Here is a 17,285-nt window from a genome sequence, read left to right on the forward strand (position 1 = left end):
GGACTTTTAGCCTGTTCTCTTGGCTGCTCAGCTTGTCTGGAGCCTGAGACTCGGCTCAGTCCATAGCACTCCAGGTGTTCCTGCTACACAGAGAACACAGTTACTCTCGGTGAAAGGCGCAAGTACAGACTCTGCACCAACCTGTTTTCCTTTAGTCCTTGCAACAGTCCTGTGATGTATTGTGTGACATTCAGATAAGAAAACCAAGGCTCAGAGAAGCTGAGCAAGGCCACATAACTAGTCACTGATGACAGCAACTAGCATACATTGAGCACTTCCTGTGTGACCAGGCACTGTGCAAAGGGTTCATCCTTCTGAGACAGAGTGACTTTGATTTCCATCTTACCAATGAAGCATCTATAGCACAGAAAGGTTAAGTACTTTCACAGCTATAAAGGGGTAAATCTTAGAGTTGGGTACTCTGAGCCACCACCCTATATTGTTTCTTACCTAAACATTTAATTGCTGTGCTAAAGAAATTAGGGTTTAAACCCAGTTTTGTCCTGGTCTGAAGGTAACACTACGTCCACTCAGCAGCTTTGGTATTTTCACCAGTGAAAACTGGGAAATGCCCCATTTGTATACAATGAGTTGAAATGCATTCTGCTGTCATGGGTGAGACTCGGCATTTGCTTCTGGTTCACTTGGGGAGTATCAACAACAACAACAACAACAAAGACTAGGAAACGATGAGCTCTTGTGTTGTTGATTTTAGAAACTTAACATGACCTAGCCTTGCTCATCAGGCTCAGCGTGGAAAACTCTGCTTTGCTGAAGGGCAGAGCAATTGTGTGAAGACCTGGCCCTCCGCAGGCTATTTGTTGGCCTCTCCCAACAGCCTCAGCAGGGTCACATGAGACCAGCCACACAAGACCCTCAAAACTTTGCTCCAGTGGTGCTTTTAGTCCTGTAAAACCCTAAGCTTTGTCAAATGACAAATTTCAACCTGCCCCCAGATAGAAAAAGACAATGTAAGCATGCACATAGGGCTCATTATTCTCCTGCCTGTGCTTTTGAACCTGAGCTTCCTTGTTCTGTCAGGCATCCACCTCATTTACTGCAGTGTTCGTTTTAGCCTGTGGAAGATCTTTCAGTAATTCTAGCCCAGCCTTCTTGCTAAGGCTTGTTGTATGTGAACCAGACATTTGGTAATCGGGTAATACAACTAGCAAAAACAGAAGAAAAAGAGGAGCAGGCACACTTATTTAATACTTTCTGTGCCCCTGGGGGCCAAGTACTTGGCTCGTGCTCTCTCATTTAATCTCCATGACCACCCTATGAAGTGGGTGCTGTCATCAGCCATTTTACAAATAAAGGGAGTAAGGCTAGGAGAAGGAGAAGGGGACTAAGCTTTTGGTCATTTAATTTATATAAAGGGCCAAACTGGGACTAAGTACTGGGATGAGGGAAATGAGAACAGTCCTGCCTCTTGAGAATCTTGACAGTCCCAATGGGTAGTCAAGTGCATGCTCCTCAACTGCAGGATCACTTTGACCACATCTTCTAAAAAGAAGTCAGAAACCCAGTATCCAGTTTGATTACTTGGATGGGAAGGATACCTTCAGGCAGGAAGAAAAAGTAGCAATATTAAAAAATTAATGTTTAATTTAGAATTAAGGTGTGCTATTTCCCAGCTGTTAATTACTCAAATCCACTGACAATTCCCATATACCGGTGACCTTGACTAACAGCCAGATGACAGCCTGGTAAGGAAGGCAGTGGAGAAGAGGAGGTGCAGGGAGAGAGGGAGGATGAGGTTGGGATCAGTTTCCTGGGCGAAGCTCTGCATTAAGGAGTCTCAATCATGAAAACTCACTCCCCCCACCTGCCTCGCAAAAGAGGCGACTTAGGAAAACCCACACATGTGCAAAAGCTTGTCTTTGACAATGTCAATTGCCAGAAACATCCAAGATAATGAGGATGAATGAGGCTCTAAAAGGAGGGGGAAATGCCAGCAAAGAGCTGCCCAAAGGTCTTCCTTCCAAACAACTGTGTGACCTCTGCGTGTGCAATTCCATCATTTTAGGCCAAAAGCTTCCTGAAATATAATAGGGTTTCTGCAACCAAAACACACATGTTCCTAGGTTATTGGCAGCTTATTAATTGTCTTTATTTATGGATCCATGTATGTGGTACCCAAGGGTTGGTTAGAGAAAATATTAAAATTCAATGAAACATGAAGTAGGTATAAAAGGATGTGGAACACACACCACCTATTAAGCAGCAGTATGGTAAACAGCAAGACAACAAAAGAGCTGATGGCAATGTGAACAGAGATAGCAGCTATGGCGTGCAGAGAAGGGAATGATGTGGGAGGGATTTGGGAGCAATGATCAACAGAACATGCTAATGAGTTAGACTATGGGGTGGACAAAGGAAAACATCTCCTGGCCTCTGACTTGAGCTATTTACTGCTATGGGAAATGAGGAGAAGAACAAGGGTGGGGTGGAATTGAGAAATATATTTGGGTCATGTGAGACATGCAGAGATGCCAGGTGGGCAGGTAGACACAAGTCAGGGCTTAGAGGAAATATCTGCACTAAAGATACAAACGTGAGAGTCATTCTCTCATAGGTGGAGTATGATGCCAGGGAAACGGAAGGGAATATATTGGAACATGGTGCACAAAGAAAAGAGAAGAAGGTACACTTAGCCCCATGACTAATACCTGATAGCTGAGAAGAAGGAGATGGCCCTAGCAAGGAGGCTGAGAAAGGAGAATGGAGAGGAAGAAAATGAGGAGGCAAGGTAGGAGATTATGCCGTGAAAATAGGTTGCACAATACACTGTGATATGTCTGAGATGTTTCACTGAAAAGGATGCACTAATATGAAATTTGCTAATTATTTCATCCAGTCATACAATTATGCTAGAAATAGACTGGTGGCCCAAGAAGGCTTTAATTTGGTGCTGATTCAGACTGATATTGTTTAAATATTTGTTTGACATTCATTTGGAGGTGAGGTCTAGCCATGCATGGCAGAGTGTGGACACAGTAACAGCTGGCAGCCGTGGTCTCTCTCCTTTCTTCCCCTAGCAATTCAGCGTTGGCCCCCACCTTCCAAGTCCCATTCAGCAGAGCAGGAGGCCATAGTAGAACTATCCAATCCTCCTTAGAAGGTGCTTGGTCACCATTTCTGACTCATCCAGTCTGCCTGCCCCTTTGGGGCCTCAGTTTTCTGATCTAAAGGGCTTATCAAAATAGAATGCTTCCATCTTCTCACATTTCTAGTAGTGGTTCAGCATCTCATAGGTGGTTACCCTGTTGTCCAACTCACCAAAAGACAGATGAGAAGTCAAAATTCTCATCTTTTCCAAACTGGCATGAATCTTCTACTCCAAAACAATACACAGACTTGCAACAACATATTCAGTTCCCGGAACCCACAATCCTTCACACAGGAATGGATACTGGTCCCTCCTGACCTCCTCCTGCTCCTACTGGTCTCCCTGCTCCTCCATTTGAACACCTCTTCCTCCTGCAGCTACTTGGATGCCAATGTCAGATGGCCTTTCCCTGGGTGGCCTCATCCAAGCCCACAGATCCCTCTGGCAGGTAGCCTGATGATGCCTCCAATCCACACCCTCCACTGGCTCCTGGAAACCCTGAGACTTTCTGTCTAGATGCCCCATAAGCACATGGATCCACGCACAGCCTTCATGGAGCTCGTCACCTCTCTGAACTTTCAGGCATTCCTTCTTCAATTCCCTTTCCTGGTCAATGACATCATCACCCACCAATCTCTCAGGTCTCATAGTCACATTGAAAAACTTCCGTCTCCTCAGCCCCCAAACCACATCCTGCCATTTACTGATCACATCTCCTTACCAATCTTGGCAAATATTAGTTTCATATCTATCCCACATACAAGACCCAAGTGAAGAATAACAACTTCTTTTTCTTCTTTTTTTTTTTATGTGTGTGTGTGCTGAGACTCGAACCCAAGACCATGATCTTCTTGAATACAACCATATTGGGAGATTTCACCTGTCTTCTGTGCCTAACACAATGTCTGCCACAGTATATTTTTTTTACCATAACTCATAAAATACATTTCATATCACAACCAAATGCACTCTTATATACAGAATCAAAAATTCCACTAAATAATACTTACCCTTTGGTCTTCTATTTTAATTTTTTAAAAAGCTAGTTTTGATCTAATAAGCTAGTTTCTGAATACACAAATGAGTAGTTACTGACCATTTGAGAAGTACCAATAAGCACATCATAAGATTTAGTTTGTTTTGTTTTGATTGGTGGGATGGGTACTAGGGATTGAATCTAGGCCACTTTACCACTGAGCTACATCTTAGTCCTTTTTATTTTTCATTTTGAGAAAGCATCTCATGAAGTTGCTTAGTGTCTAAGTTCCTGAGGTTGGTCTCAAATTTTCAATCCTCCTGCCTCAGCCTCTGTAGTTGCTGGGATTTCGGCTACTACATGGTAGCAATGATGCTACCATGCTCAGCAGCATCATAAATTTTTCTTTTTTTTTTTTTGGTACCAGGGATTATACCCAAGTACCAAACCACTTAACCCCTGAGCCACATCCCCAGCCCTTTTTATTTTTTATTTTGAGATACGGTCTTGCTAAGTTGCTTGGGGTCTTGCTAAGTAGCTAAGGTTGTCTTTGAACGTGTGATCCTCCTGCCTCAGCCTCCTGAGCCCAACTACAGGTGTGCACTACTGCACCCAGCACATTGTAAGTTTTGATAAACATTTTTTGTATGGTTGCTTAATGAATGAATTTATGGTTCTATGACACTTATGTTTTTTTTTTTTCTTTTTAAGTTTCAGATGGACACATCTTTATTTATTTTTATGTGGTGCTGAGGATCGAACCCAGGGCCTCGGGCATGCTAGGCAAGCACTCTACCCCTAAGCCACAACCCCAGCCCTTCCATGACACTTTTTAAAAACAATTTTTTTTAGTTGTAGGGACTAAAATACTTTTGGACACAATACTTTTGTTTTATTTATCTATTTTTATGTGGTGCTGAGGATGGAACCCAGTGCCTCACAAGTGCTAGGTGAGCGCTCTACCACTGAGCCAAAACAGCAGCCCTTCCATGACATTTTTAAAAAATGAGTTAACTTAATCTCAGAATTTCCCCCTAATTCCCAATCCTGTGGCTTTCCACAATATCTTTGGCCTATAAGAAAGACCCATTCTAGCACTAATATTCTGTGACTGGTTGGCTGCCATTGGCCATTTACCGTCAGAATTACTGTGCTGCTCAGTACAGTAGATTCAAAGTAGTTAGGTCCCTGTTTCTTATCCAAAGTCTTATCTAAAGTCTAATGCTAAATGCTAAGACCGTTTCTCCCAAGTCAGGGATGTTCTCAGTGCCGCCTGCACGGCCTGCTCCACTCCTGGTGAGCCCTGGAACCACTGCATGAGGAGCCACACTTCTTACTTCGGATTAAACCAGTCCCACAGTTGAAGCTCTTCATCTTCCTTTCTTTGTTCCTTCGCTTTTCCTTTTTCTATATCTTCCTCTTCATTTCCCTGGTAATTGTGGGTCCTGAGTACAAAGGGGAAGAAAGACAGGTAAGGCAAGGAGGGTGGTGTGTGGTGGCAGGGCAGTGGGGGACAATCTCATGAAACATGTCCCGAGGCAGAGGGTGCATGTACCAAGTGCACTGGTTGGAGATAGGCTCATGATGCTAGGCATTTATTCACAAGAACATACTTGAGATGAAAACACGCAGTATTCGTCTTTCTTATTAGCCTTGCAAGTTAGCAGTTAGCAGTTTAATGACCCAATAACCCTTGGGTTATTTTAGGGGGCAGGGGAGACTTGTTAAAATAGCCCTCCTAAGAACATTTCGGTTTATGATTTTCTTTCCTTCCATTTAAACTTCCACTCACGCCTCATTCTTAAGTTAGCTGGAAATTAAATGTCCTAGCCCACCCACAAAATGGATTCCTTGTATAATTTTGATAAGCAAGAAATATAAGTGACTGGGAAAGTCATGAACATGGAGCCATTTCAACCAAATTCTCCACAAAAGTTGGTTGGATGGACAAACATATCCATAGTCTGATCTCCTTACCTATTTTTTTTTTTTTTTGAGAAAGAGAGAGGATTTTTTAACATTTATTTTTCAGTTTTCGGCAGACACAACATCTTTATTTTATTTAATGTGGTGCTGAGGATCGAACCCAGCGCCCCGCGCATGCCAGGCGAGCACTTTACGGCTTGAGCCACATCCCCAGCCCCTCCTTACCTATTTTTAAACCAGCTTGGAAACCACCAGCCCTTCTGAGTGCTGCCGTCACCAATTGGGTCCCTAAGAAGTGAAAAAGAATGTAAACATTTTTAGAAATGATCAGTCTCCAAACTGGAAGGATCCCAAACTTCTTTTTTTTTTAATAGCAGAGATCATTATTTAAAAAATTAATTTTAAGCTGCTAATTCAGAAAAGGAAAACAAAAGTGAAATCCTTTAGCTGAATGGGGGAAAGAGAGCTGAAGACCCCTCGGCCTGCTGTCCCCAGGGCAGCCTGGCACTCCACTCAACCAGTGAGCCCTAGCAGGACCGGGGAGAAAGAGGGCAAGGGGGGGCCACTGTAAACGCACAAGCCTGAGTTCCGGATCTGCCACTCACCAGCTGTACGACTGTGGTAGGACATTTTCCCTCTCTGAATTTTTACTTTCTATTCTGAAAAGTGTTTTTAATAACAATAATAAACCTGCCATGAAGATAATTTTGAAGACTGAATGAAATACCATATGGATAAGAGCTTGATTAGCTGAGAGTGACTGTCATGAGTTGTAGTGTGAATAAAAAACCAAGCATATTTTCAAGAATCCTCTGATACCTTGACTTAGTCACCCAGGTATGTAATTGCACTTGACCTTGGTCATCCCCAATAAAAGTTTTCCCTTTATTTTCAATTTACAGCTGAGATATTGGCTGAGTGGATTTGAGCAATTCACCAAGGTCTTGTGGAATGTAAGGATAAAAACCAGAAGTAATACCAGGTGCAAACTGCTGAGAACATGCACTCAGAGCTTCCTGGCAACCAAGCCAAAGACAGGAAAGTAAAGATTTAGTTGGTTGTAGTAGTTCATGCTGTGATCCCAGTGATTCGAGAGGCTGAGGCAGGAGGATCCCAAGTTAGAGGCCAGCCTCAGCAACTTAGTGAGGCCCTAAGCAACTTAGTGAGACCCTGTCTCAAATTTTAAATAAATAAATAAAAAGCTCTGGAGGATGTGGCTCAGTGAATGTCTCTGAGTTTAATCTCCAGTACCAAAAAATAATTAATTAATTAATTAATTTTAAAAAATTTGCACACACAGATCTCATTTTCTTTTTAAAAAAGGAAAAAAAAAAAGGGGGGGCCAGGTTGTGGCTCAGTGGTAGAGCGCTTGCCTAGCATGTGTGAGGCACTGGGTTCGATCCTCAGCACCACATAAAAATAAACAAATAAATGTATTTTAAAAAAGTGAAAAAAAATTCTAAAAAGGATACACACTAATTCATCAAGAAACCCAGACTTCCAGGTATGGATCATATGTCAAAATATACCCTACTGTCATATATATCTAAAACAACAAAAAATAAAAAAAACCAAACTTTTTTTCTTGCTCTTACACAGTTCTTCAGACAACGTATATAGAGAAGAACGATGGAGATTATCTCCCAGATTCTTTTTCTCAGTGAAACAGGAATATTCCCCCAAATAACACCACTTAAAGAGGCCCTTGATAAGAACTCAAGGCAAAACACAAGTTGTGCTTCTATAAAGACAAGTCTGGGGGCTGGAGGAATACAATCCAGAGCCCCAGATTCCCAGGACCCTTTCCCCTTTTTGGCCTGAGCGCATCACTGCTGGTGCAAAGAGACTGCGGACGGTGAGAGAGCACATATGGGAGTCAGCCAATGGACACCTAGAATTCAAAGCACTTACTTTGAGTGATAAATCCACAAGAAAGAGCCTTCTGGGCTAAAAGTAAAGGAGAAATAAAAACATCATGTTACTTTTAGTTCCAAGAAAGGCTATTTTGTAACCATTATCACTGAGCCCTGGGCTGAGCAGAGAGCCGGGTTCTAGCTTCTCCCAGTTTCCACCTTCCTCTGAGATATACCCAGTGGAAATAGGAATTTCCACTTGCAGTTGCTTCCAGATTTCCAGGGGAAGAGGGCATCTGGAGAATCTCAAGTTGTGTTTGTTTTTGTTTTTGTTTTTTAACAATCAGTTCTCCATTGCTCAGGGGTGGCTTCACTGAGGGGCAGAAGCTCCACAGAAGGTCCCCTCCTGCAGCCTACTCAGCTGTCTGGCAATGAAGAAGGCCTGGAAGGTGGAAGCACCCTGGCCCAGCCACTCCTCACTGAGGATTTATCTTTACCCAGAAAACAGAGCATCAGTTGCAAGGCCTACTACCACCCCCAGTGCATAGCCTTCCTCAGCGCAGTCCCCAAAGGCATTTCTTCAACTCATGAAAGCAGGGAGGCTGGGATAGGTCATTGGCCAAGACCAGTACAGTCCTCAACCTTGTGGAACATATAATGTAGGAGGGAAGGCAGACCTTGGTCACATAGTCACACGGCTACACAACCTCATACTCCAAGAAGCACCATGAAGAAAAGCATAAGCAATCACAAGTACTCTCTACTTCTGTCATTCTTCTTCTACTTAGTAGCATTGGTTATTTATCCACACATCCTGTTGCCCCATTCAGATCACACCTGGAGGGCAGGAGTTCTAATGGCCCATGTGCCATCCCTCATATCGGCACAGATGAGAAGCTCCGGAAGGAATTGGGGATAAAGGATAAGGAGATCTGAATTCTAGTTACAACAGGGACATAAGTTCACTAAAAAGACACTTCACCTATTTGGTCTCCATTCTGTCACTTGAAAAATGGAGACTCAACTAAATGAAGGCTCTATAGTGGGTAAGTGAATGAGCTGCAGACAGCCTGAGACCTAGCTCTTCCTAAAATGTGATCTTGAACCTTAACTTTTACCATTTGGGAACTTCATGTCCTTATATGGAAACTTGGAAAAGTACCAACTGTGCAGGACTAGTATAAGAACTGGAGATGATGCCACACACACACACTAGAAACTAGTACCTGCTGTCAAAAGATTTAATGAGCCAGCAGTGATGCCATCAGCATCACTATTATTGTAACTTTTAAGTCTAAGATTTTTTTTTTTCCATCCGGCCTCAAATCAAATGCTATCCTGGGTGATATTCTCTCAGAGTGCTTTGTTGACAACAGTGCTTCGATTAACTACTTGGTAGATGTGTTCAATTTATTTGTTTTTAAGATTGTTCCAAACTCAGTGCCACCCATCCTTCTCAGGGTAATGTCCTCAGGTCACCTTAGACTATCTCATGACCAGTTCTTAAATGGCAACCATCTGCTCCCTTGAAGCCTCTTGAGAAAAGTGGATTCTGCACATCAAAGAAAGATGCAGCCAAGGTCCAGGTGCCTGAAGATGGCCCCAAGGAACAGTCAGAACCTGCTATAACCACTGTGCTGAAAGAACATGCCCAGCACTGAAAAATAACCCCCTTTCTGAGAGGCCAAGGCCAATATACACATTTAAGACTTTGGTTCCCAAATATGGAAGTACAAATCTGGCTACAATTCAGAACATCCAGCAAAATTATCCAATCAAGTATTCAGATTCAGAGACAAACTGTCAGCCAAGCAAGTATTCCGGCAAGCACCCCAAAGGGCTCATGTTCTCTTGCTTGTGACTGCTGGAGTCGTCTCTCTCGGTCAAAATCCCCTGTCATGTTTTGCCCTCAGCAGCAAATGATGATGGTTGTGACTGTTATGAAGTGAATGTTCATGTCCCCCAAAATTTATGTGTTGAAGCCCTGTCCCCAGTATGATGGCATTTGGAGGTGGGGCCTTTGGGAGATAATTACATTAAATAAGGATGGGGGCCCCATGATGAAATTAGTGTCCTTATAAGAAGAGGGAGATACTATAACTTGCTTGCTGTCCATCATTGTGGATGTTTTGGGAAAAGGTGACTATCTGCAAGCCAGGAAGAAAGCCCTTATATGAGAACTAAATCAGCTAGTGCCTTGACCTTGGACTCCCCAGCTGTAGAACTTGGAGAAGTAAGTTCCTGTTGTTAAGGCCCCCAATTTATAGCACCTTGTTATAATGGCCTGAGCTGAAGAGGAAGATGCTGGTGATGGCATTTGGCATTATGAAGTCCAGCCACTGGCCCTGGTGCTCTGTACACAATAATATTTAATCACAATGAAGCAGGCACTATTATATTCCCTACCTTTAAGGGTAGAGAAACCAGAGAACAGAGTAGTTGAGTAACTTTCCCAAGGCCACCGAGGAGGTCCCCACACCTAACTTTGAGTCATCTCTTCTTTGAACTCATTTCCTCAATTCAAAAGACCTAGTTTCCAGATGCTTTTAACTTGACCACACTTGAGCTTGTCCTATTTTCCTTAAAATTAGTGATTCAGAATGAAACAAAAGAACATTCTAGAAGTGGCTAGATCTGTCCACATCTGAAGATTTTGTTTCTGCATTTTGGAGATTCCTCCTGCTATTGATGCACCCAAAGTTGCAGTTCTTTTTTTAGTAGCAAAGACAGTCCTGCTGGCTCATTTAATCTTATAATTTGATGTCTAAAAATAATATTCAAATGTTACACCAGGCTGCCATCTTGAACTTGAAGGCCACTGAAACATTTCACCCTGAAAATAATAATGGTGCCGAGACAACTCAGCACAGTGGACTTACTAGAAACTGAAGGCTGAGCTTTATCATTATATCTCAAGTCAAAAGCATCACACATTTCTGTATTTATGTGGAGACTTTTGGTCAGAAGCCTCTCTAGCTAGAATCTCCAAGACAAGGTGGTTTCAAAAGCACAGAGGTAGTTCTTATATTTGAGTAGTCCGCAGATGAATTTGAAAACTCAAAAACATTCTATTCATTCTGCTCTCCAGAGTTAAAGATAGAGAGAGGGAGAGACCCAGAAGTTTCAGCCAGGCACAAATGAATCACCAGCTCAATAACTGGTGAATAAACTCAGTGTGTATTTTTGCAGCAAAAGTCAATAACTCAAATTGCTCTGTTAAACTCTGCATATATCTTAGGATTGCAAAATTCAGGGTGGATTTCTCATGGAATTCCTGTCTGAAATTTCTTAAGATAATTTCTTTATCTAATCATATAAACCATTTCAGATCACATTTGGAGCTTAATTGATTTTCCTCTTTCTAGATCAAGCCTACCAGTATAAATGTCAAAATAATGGGAACACAGCAGGAAGAAGATGATTAATTAGCCAGAAGTTACTTGGGGGCCTGGTGATTTTTAACAATGATCCAGGAAGATAAGAAGGGTGGGCCCCATTATTTATGGTTTCAGTTAATCTCAATCTTAACTTTACTTGATAACTTGGCTGTAACTAGTAAAACAGAATCAAAGCAATATTTCATCATGTTTCATAATTACCTGTTGATATATTCCCAAAACACAACAATCACAGTTGAGACAATCAGCATTGACAACATTAATTTTCCTTTGTCATTCATTATTTTCTCCTGTGGAGAGGGAAGAAGAGAAGAAAAATAGATTAAATATAATGAAATCCAGAGTGATACATGGTTTTGAAGAAATGCTTCTATCCATATCCTAAGAGGATAAATTCATGAATTAATTAACTAGGGCTGAGGAGAGTGTTCTACCTTAAATTACATGAGCCTGCAATGGCAAATTAGGCCAACTCAGTTAACAAGGAGGCTGCCTGTGTGGGAGGGATGCCAAGGCCACATGGGACCACATTGGAGCTTAGGGGGAAAGTATCCTGATCCACCATTGATGTAGGAGAGTGGAGTGGAGGAAAATGGTTCCCAGGAATTCCGATTACCTCCCAAATCAGCTTGACCTTGACATGTGACTGCAGGGAGGTGTACTGACTACATGTCCCCTGCACAGTCCTTTACAATCTAAGCCTCCCCCACCTCCCAGCCCCAGACATTTCGCCTGACCACACTCATAGGCAAGCAGTTGGCACACAGCAGGTTCATGGATTTTTTTGGATTACTGCGTGAACTTGTGATCAAAAGGAAAGGGGTGCTGTGTGGAGAATAATGGATTGGGAAATACCACCTGAATGATCAGGTGGTCAGGGATGGCTCGCTGCTAAAGGGACATGGAAACTGAATCTCAAGAGATAAAGACAAGATGAAAAAAACATGACGTGTGCCATGAGAAGGAAGAGAATCTAATAACAGTGGAGAAGAGAAACAGCTTCTATGGTTAAGGAATGAAAACAAAACAACCAACAAAAGCTGAACAAGAGAAATATACTGATCTCAGATTGGTTGGAACAGGAGGGATGGTGGTGGGCAAGAAGATGGTGAGCAGGGGCAGACCGAACCTTAGAAGGTGTAGGTGGGGCGGAGGACAGGGAGCCACCAGAGCTTTTGAAGGCGGAGAATGACAAGATCCAGAGTCACTCAGGGGGACGTTTCTGCCTGCTGGGCTGTGGAGGATGGATGTCAGGGGAATAGAGTATAGTTGAAGAGGCACAGATTCGTCTAATGGCCAAAGAGAGGGGTGGATGTATTTACATTTAGACATCTTTAAAATTTTTTCTGGGTAGGGACAGACTACCCTTCCCAGAGCTCTCCAGTTCTTAGGGAGAATAAGGGCTTAGCCAGGAGGGAACATGCCTTGGATATACAGATGGTTATGGTTCGGGTCTGGAATGTCCCCAGAAACTCATGGTCCCCAATGCAGCAAGGTGCAGAGGTGGGGCCTTCAGGCAATGATTGGGTCATGAGGCTCTGACCTCATCCATGATAGCTGCATGGACCACTGGGAGTTGGGACCTATTTGAAGGAAGCTGGTCACTGGAGGCCTCTAGCCTCTCTTGAGAGCGCTCTTGCGCTCGCGCTCTCTCTCTCTCTCTCTCTCTCTCTCTCTCTCTCTCTCTCTCTCTCTCTCTCTCTCTCTCTGTTTTCCAGCTGCCATGAGCTGAGCCTATTTCCTCTGCCACACCCTTTTACCATGAAGTTTCTGTCTTGGAGCCAGCTGACCATAGACTTAGTCCTCTGAAACTGTGAGCCAAAATAAATCTTTCCTCCTCTAAGTTGTTCTTGTGGGGTATTTTTGGTCACAGCAATAAAAAACTGACTAACACACACACACACTAGCCAATCTAGAGCAATGCCAGGTAGCAATATGAATAGGCCTTCATCATCCCGGGGCCAAGGACCAGACTATTAGAGACCCCCCCCCCATAACTTAGAGCCTGCCAAAGTTATTGCGACTAACCAGTCCTGAGCTGTTCCCCCTGCCCTCCACTGCCTTTCCACAGAAACCCCAATAAGGGCTCTGGCCTCTTGTTTTCCCTTGTTCCTGACTCCTGCCCACCCTGGTGTCCATGCATGGTGTGCCATGTCTCCTTGCCTAGGTCCTATGAGTATAGCACATTTTGCTTTTTCCTGAGCCTGTTCTCTGTCTCCTTTGGGGTACATACCTGACAATGGAGTAAAAGAACATAGAATGATGCCCTGGGCTAAAAAGGAGGCAGAGAAATGGGCAGAGGGAGATTCAACCACAATGTACTTTGGAGCCAGGCACAGAAAGACGTGCCCGACAGGATCTCATTCATGTAGAATCTGAAAACATTGTAAGTGAATCTAATCATTGTAATTGACTATAGAATGGTGGTTATCAGAGCCTGGGAAAGTGGGGGAGGGGCTGAGGAGAGGCTGGTCAGTGGGTACTAAGTTATAGTCAGAGAGGAGCAAGAAGCTCTGGTGAAGCCAGGTGCAGTCCAGCAACTCTGTAGACTGAGGCAGGAGGATGGCAAGTCTGAGGTCAGCTACTTAGTGAGGCCCTAAGCAATGTGGTAAGACTCTGTCTCAAAATTTAAAAAAAAAATTTAAAAAGGGTTGGGGATGTGGCTCAGTGGTAAAGTCCCTGGATTTAATCCCCAGTACTAGAAGAAGAAAAAAAAGCAGCAGCTCAGGTGTGCAATTGTGACTACAGATAACAATGAGATACTGTATATTTCAAGAAACTAGAAGGACTTTGAAAGTTTCACCATTAAAAAAGTAAACATTTGAGGAGATATATTTACCCCAATGTTTAACATTATGCAATGTATACATATCTTAGTACATTACATGGTAACCAATTAATATGCACAATTTTTATGTTCTTATATATCAATTTAAGCATACTTTGGAGAAAGAGCTGGCAGGAATTGGCTGGTAATTTGGGTATCAGGGCTGAGGGAGGGGAGAGAAGGATTCTGCTTGAGCAGCTGGGTGGACAATTGCAACATTTCCTAAAGCTGTAGGGCAGGTCAGGGAAGGAACTGGTTTGGGGGATAAGAGTCCCGAGTTTCCACTTGAATGTGTTAATTTCAACAAGTGCAAGTGGGTATATTTAAGTTGGGAGTTCAGCTGACCTGTGGGCTGATGTGCCAGGGGAGGAGGTACTCAGGTGTGGAAGGTGTGTGATGTTAAGGAAATGAATGAGGTAACCTAGGGAAGGAGGGTAAAGAGAGAAGCAGGAGAGAAGGTGGCCCAGGCCTGGAGACTGACAATGCCAACAATTGAGGGAGGAAATGCGAAGGAAAGGCCCAGGGGGTCAGAGGGAAATCAGGAGTGTAGCCATCTGGAGGCTAAGGGGAGACAATGGCCAGCCAATGCACCAAGTATCATAGCTCTGTGAAGCCACTCTTACTCCCACCCTGACTCCTAGCCCAGCCCCTTTTCTCCCTGGCTGCCTGGTCACTCCGCTGTGCTGTATAGAAGAGGCACACACGGCTGCATCCTTATATGGCTCTGTCTCCTGTCTGTGGCTGTCAGTCTGGGAGCTTCTGGAGGGCAAGAACCTGGTCGGATCCTGGATTCCCACAGTGCCACCTAGATCAGGAGGACCTCAATAAGTGATCAGTGAGTGAATGAAATGAGATTTGCACTGAGATTGGCCCCTTTGCGGTTATTTTCCAATTTCCAGGTTATTTTCCAATTCTTTTCTAAGAGAGTTCTTAAATTTCATCACCTCATCTTTCTCTCAGGTCTCTCTCACATCACTTTTATCATCAAATCCACTTTGAAAAGGGAGGAACGGGGCTTTCAACTACATTATTCTACTTCGCTTAAACAAAGAGCTATGTTGGAAAGAGAAAAGCCAAGGCTAAATTCAGTGCCATGACACAACTTCCAGCTTTCAGTACCACTGAGATGGGTGGCACCCTGACACCCTGAAAAGATGAGTCTGCTGGGCCACATGTAAACCTCAGCCTGGGGCTTCTTTCCTCCAGGTAAAATGCAAGCTGGCACAGACAGCTCACAGCCCACAGCAAGGTCAAAACTACAGCAGGCCTCATGGAATGCAGCCCCCTCCTAACCTAAGTGGGCCTCAATAGTACTAGCATCGAGTGCTGAAAGAGTCCTGGATTTGGGAGCCCTTAGATCTCCATCTGAGGAAGTACATGGGGATTTGAATCTCAACTTTGACACAAGTAACTGTATATCTCCTCAGGCCTTCATCCACAACTACCAACCACTCTGAAAAGCAAATACCTTTTTATAATCTAATTGGTATTAAGGCGCCAATCAATATGAGGACATTTACAATCTTTATCCCACTGAATGAAACTGTTTAAACATTTGTATGCATAACTGTTGATGTATTATGCGGTGTTGCTGTACCAGAGATGCTACATAATAGACAATTTATAACTCACATCCAAAGACTTCTGAATTCCAACATGTCTACCCCAGGGTTTCTGATAAGGGATTGTGGATCTCTACTGGACCACCTTAAATTGATTCCTTGTCTTTAAAATGGGGATACAATAGTGATTATCACGACAGATAATGCCTATAAAATGCTCAGCACTGTGCCTTGGCATAGGATAAATGCTTAAAAAAAAAAAAAAGCTAGTTCTTATACTGGTGCTCATAAAACAGGCTGTTGGGAGGATTAAGTGAGACAGCAGCACAATGCCTGGTATTAACAAGTGCTCAAAGTGTATTTGAAGGAAAAAGAGCGAGTGTTCCGGAATAAGAGCATACTATACAATGAAGTTCAAATAAATGCAAATAAGAGACTGGAAAAGCTTACCCATCTGTTCTGAGTCTCAGCCTGATTAAAAGCCATTCGGAAGTGAGACTAACTTTTTCCCTGATCAAGCCCCAGGCTCTGCTACAAGACTGCAGGCGTGCTGAGAGGCAAGAGTGCCCCTGGCTGAGTGGCCAGCTTTACCAACCCCACCTGCTGAGGATCAAATGCAAATTGTCTCCCGACTGGAAAGAGCATTAAACAAAGCCACACGAAAACTCTCCTGGTGCAGAACATTGATGCTCATGTCAGAACCCAACTCAGGCACACTCCCTAATCCCGGCCCCAAATGTGCAGGTGTTGATACCTGTTTTCATTTCAGGAATAAACATCAGAGGCAACCCATTTCTTTCTGGCCCTCATAGATGGCTCAAATCTACTTACACTTTTGCTAAGGCCAATCTTTATTCTGGTACGAGACTTATAATTGAAAGCTGTCTGAATGAGCCAATTTTGTATCCTGTAGCAAAGCACTAGAAATGGGTATCGACATGCTTCCTGAAATCGGGAACCCAAGTCTCCAGGAAAAGAAGGGTTGGCAGGGCAGCCAATATGACTTTTTTTTTTTTTTTTGTGGTCAATTAGAGAGAGAGGGGGACAGAGAGAGAGAGAGAGAATTTTAACATTTATTTATTTTTTCTTTGTTCTCGGCGGACACAACATCTTTGTTGGTATGTGGTGCTGCTGAGGATCGAACCCGGGCCGCACGCATGCTAGGCGAGCGCGCTACCGCTTGAGCCACATCCCCAGCCCCGCCAATATGACTTTTTAAACATTTTTTTCCTCTGTGAACAAAACAAGGCATTGGACAGCCAGTATGGTCAAAAAGTCCTTCTTCTATATGTTTGTCTGTCAGAATTTTCAAAACTGTGTAATTCTGCACTTGATCTTAGCCAAAAGGCCGAGAAGCGATAAAACTGTGTAATTCTGAAGCCTGATGGTGGACTGTCACCTAATGGGGGAAAAAAAAAAAAAAACATCAATTTGTTTCTAAATTCTTGTGAAGGGCAGTCCTCAGAATTAAGAGCTGCCCAGTACCAATACCCTGTTTTAAGTGGGAGAGTGGAGCTCTGACATCCTCTGAGCCTGCTGCTGGTGAACTCAGCCAGCCCTGGGTGCACAACCTGTGGGACCTCCTGCCACCTCAGAACTCTGACTTAACACTCATGTTTCCCTCTAAATCCATT

General features: G+C 43.4%; 1 protein-coding gene across 3 annotated transcripts in view; it reads right to left on the reverse strand.

Annotated features, from left to right (window-relative positions):
* The window catches only part of Ggta1 (glycoprotein alpha-galactosyltransferase 1 (inactive)), a 61,626-nt gene that overhangs the window by 7,628 nt on the left and 36,713 nt on the right, over window positions 1-17,285 (reverse strand). For all 3 annotated transcript variants that reach the window (XM_078048117.1, XM_078048116.1, XM_013356753.4), the window contains exons 4-7: window positions 11,464-11,552; window positions 7,923-7,958; window positions 6,237-6,299; window positions 5,423-5,530 (exon numbers count right to left, since the gene is read on the reverse strand). In XM_078048117.1, the coding sequence (XP_077904243.1) occupies window positions 5,423-5,530; window positions 6,237-6,299; window positions 7,923-7,958; window positions 11,464-11,543 (287 nt within the window). In that variant the 5' untranslated portion in view covers window positions 11,544-11,552. The remainder of the gene's footprint in view (window positions 1-5,422; window positions 5,531-6,236; window positions 6,300-7,922; window positions 7,959-11,463; window positions 11,553-17,285) is intronic.

The sequence above is a fragment of the Ictidomys tridecemlineatus genome, chromosome 4, assembly GCF_052094955.1.
Source record: "Ictidomys tridecemlineatus isolate mIctTri1 chromosome 4, mIctTri1.hap1, whole genome shotgun sequence".
NCBI classification, from domain to species: domain Eukaryota; kingdom Metazoa; phylum Chordata; class Mammalia; order Rodentia; family Sciuridae; genus Ictidomys; species Ictidomys tridecemlineatus.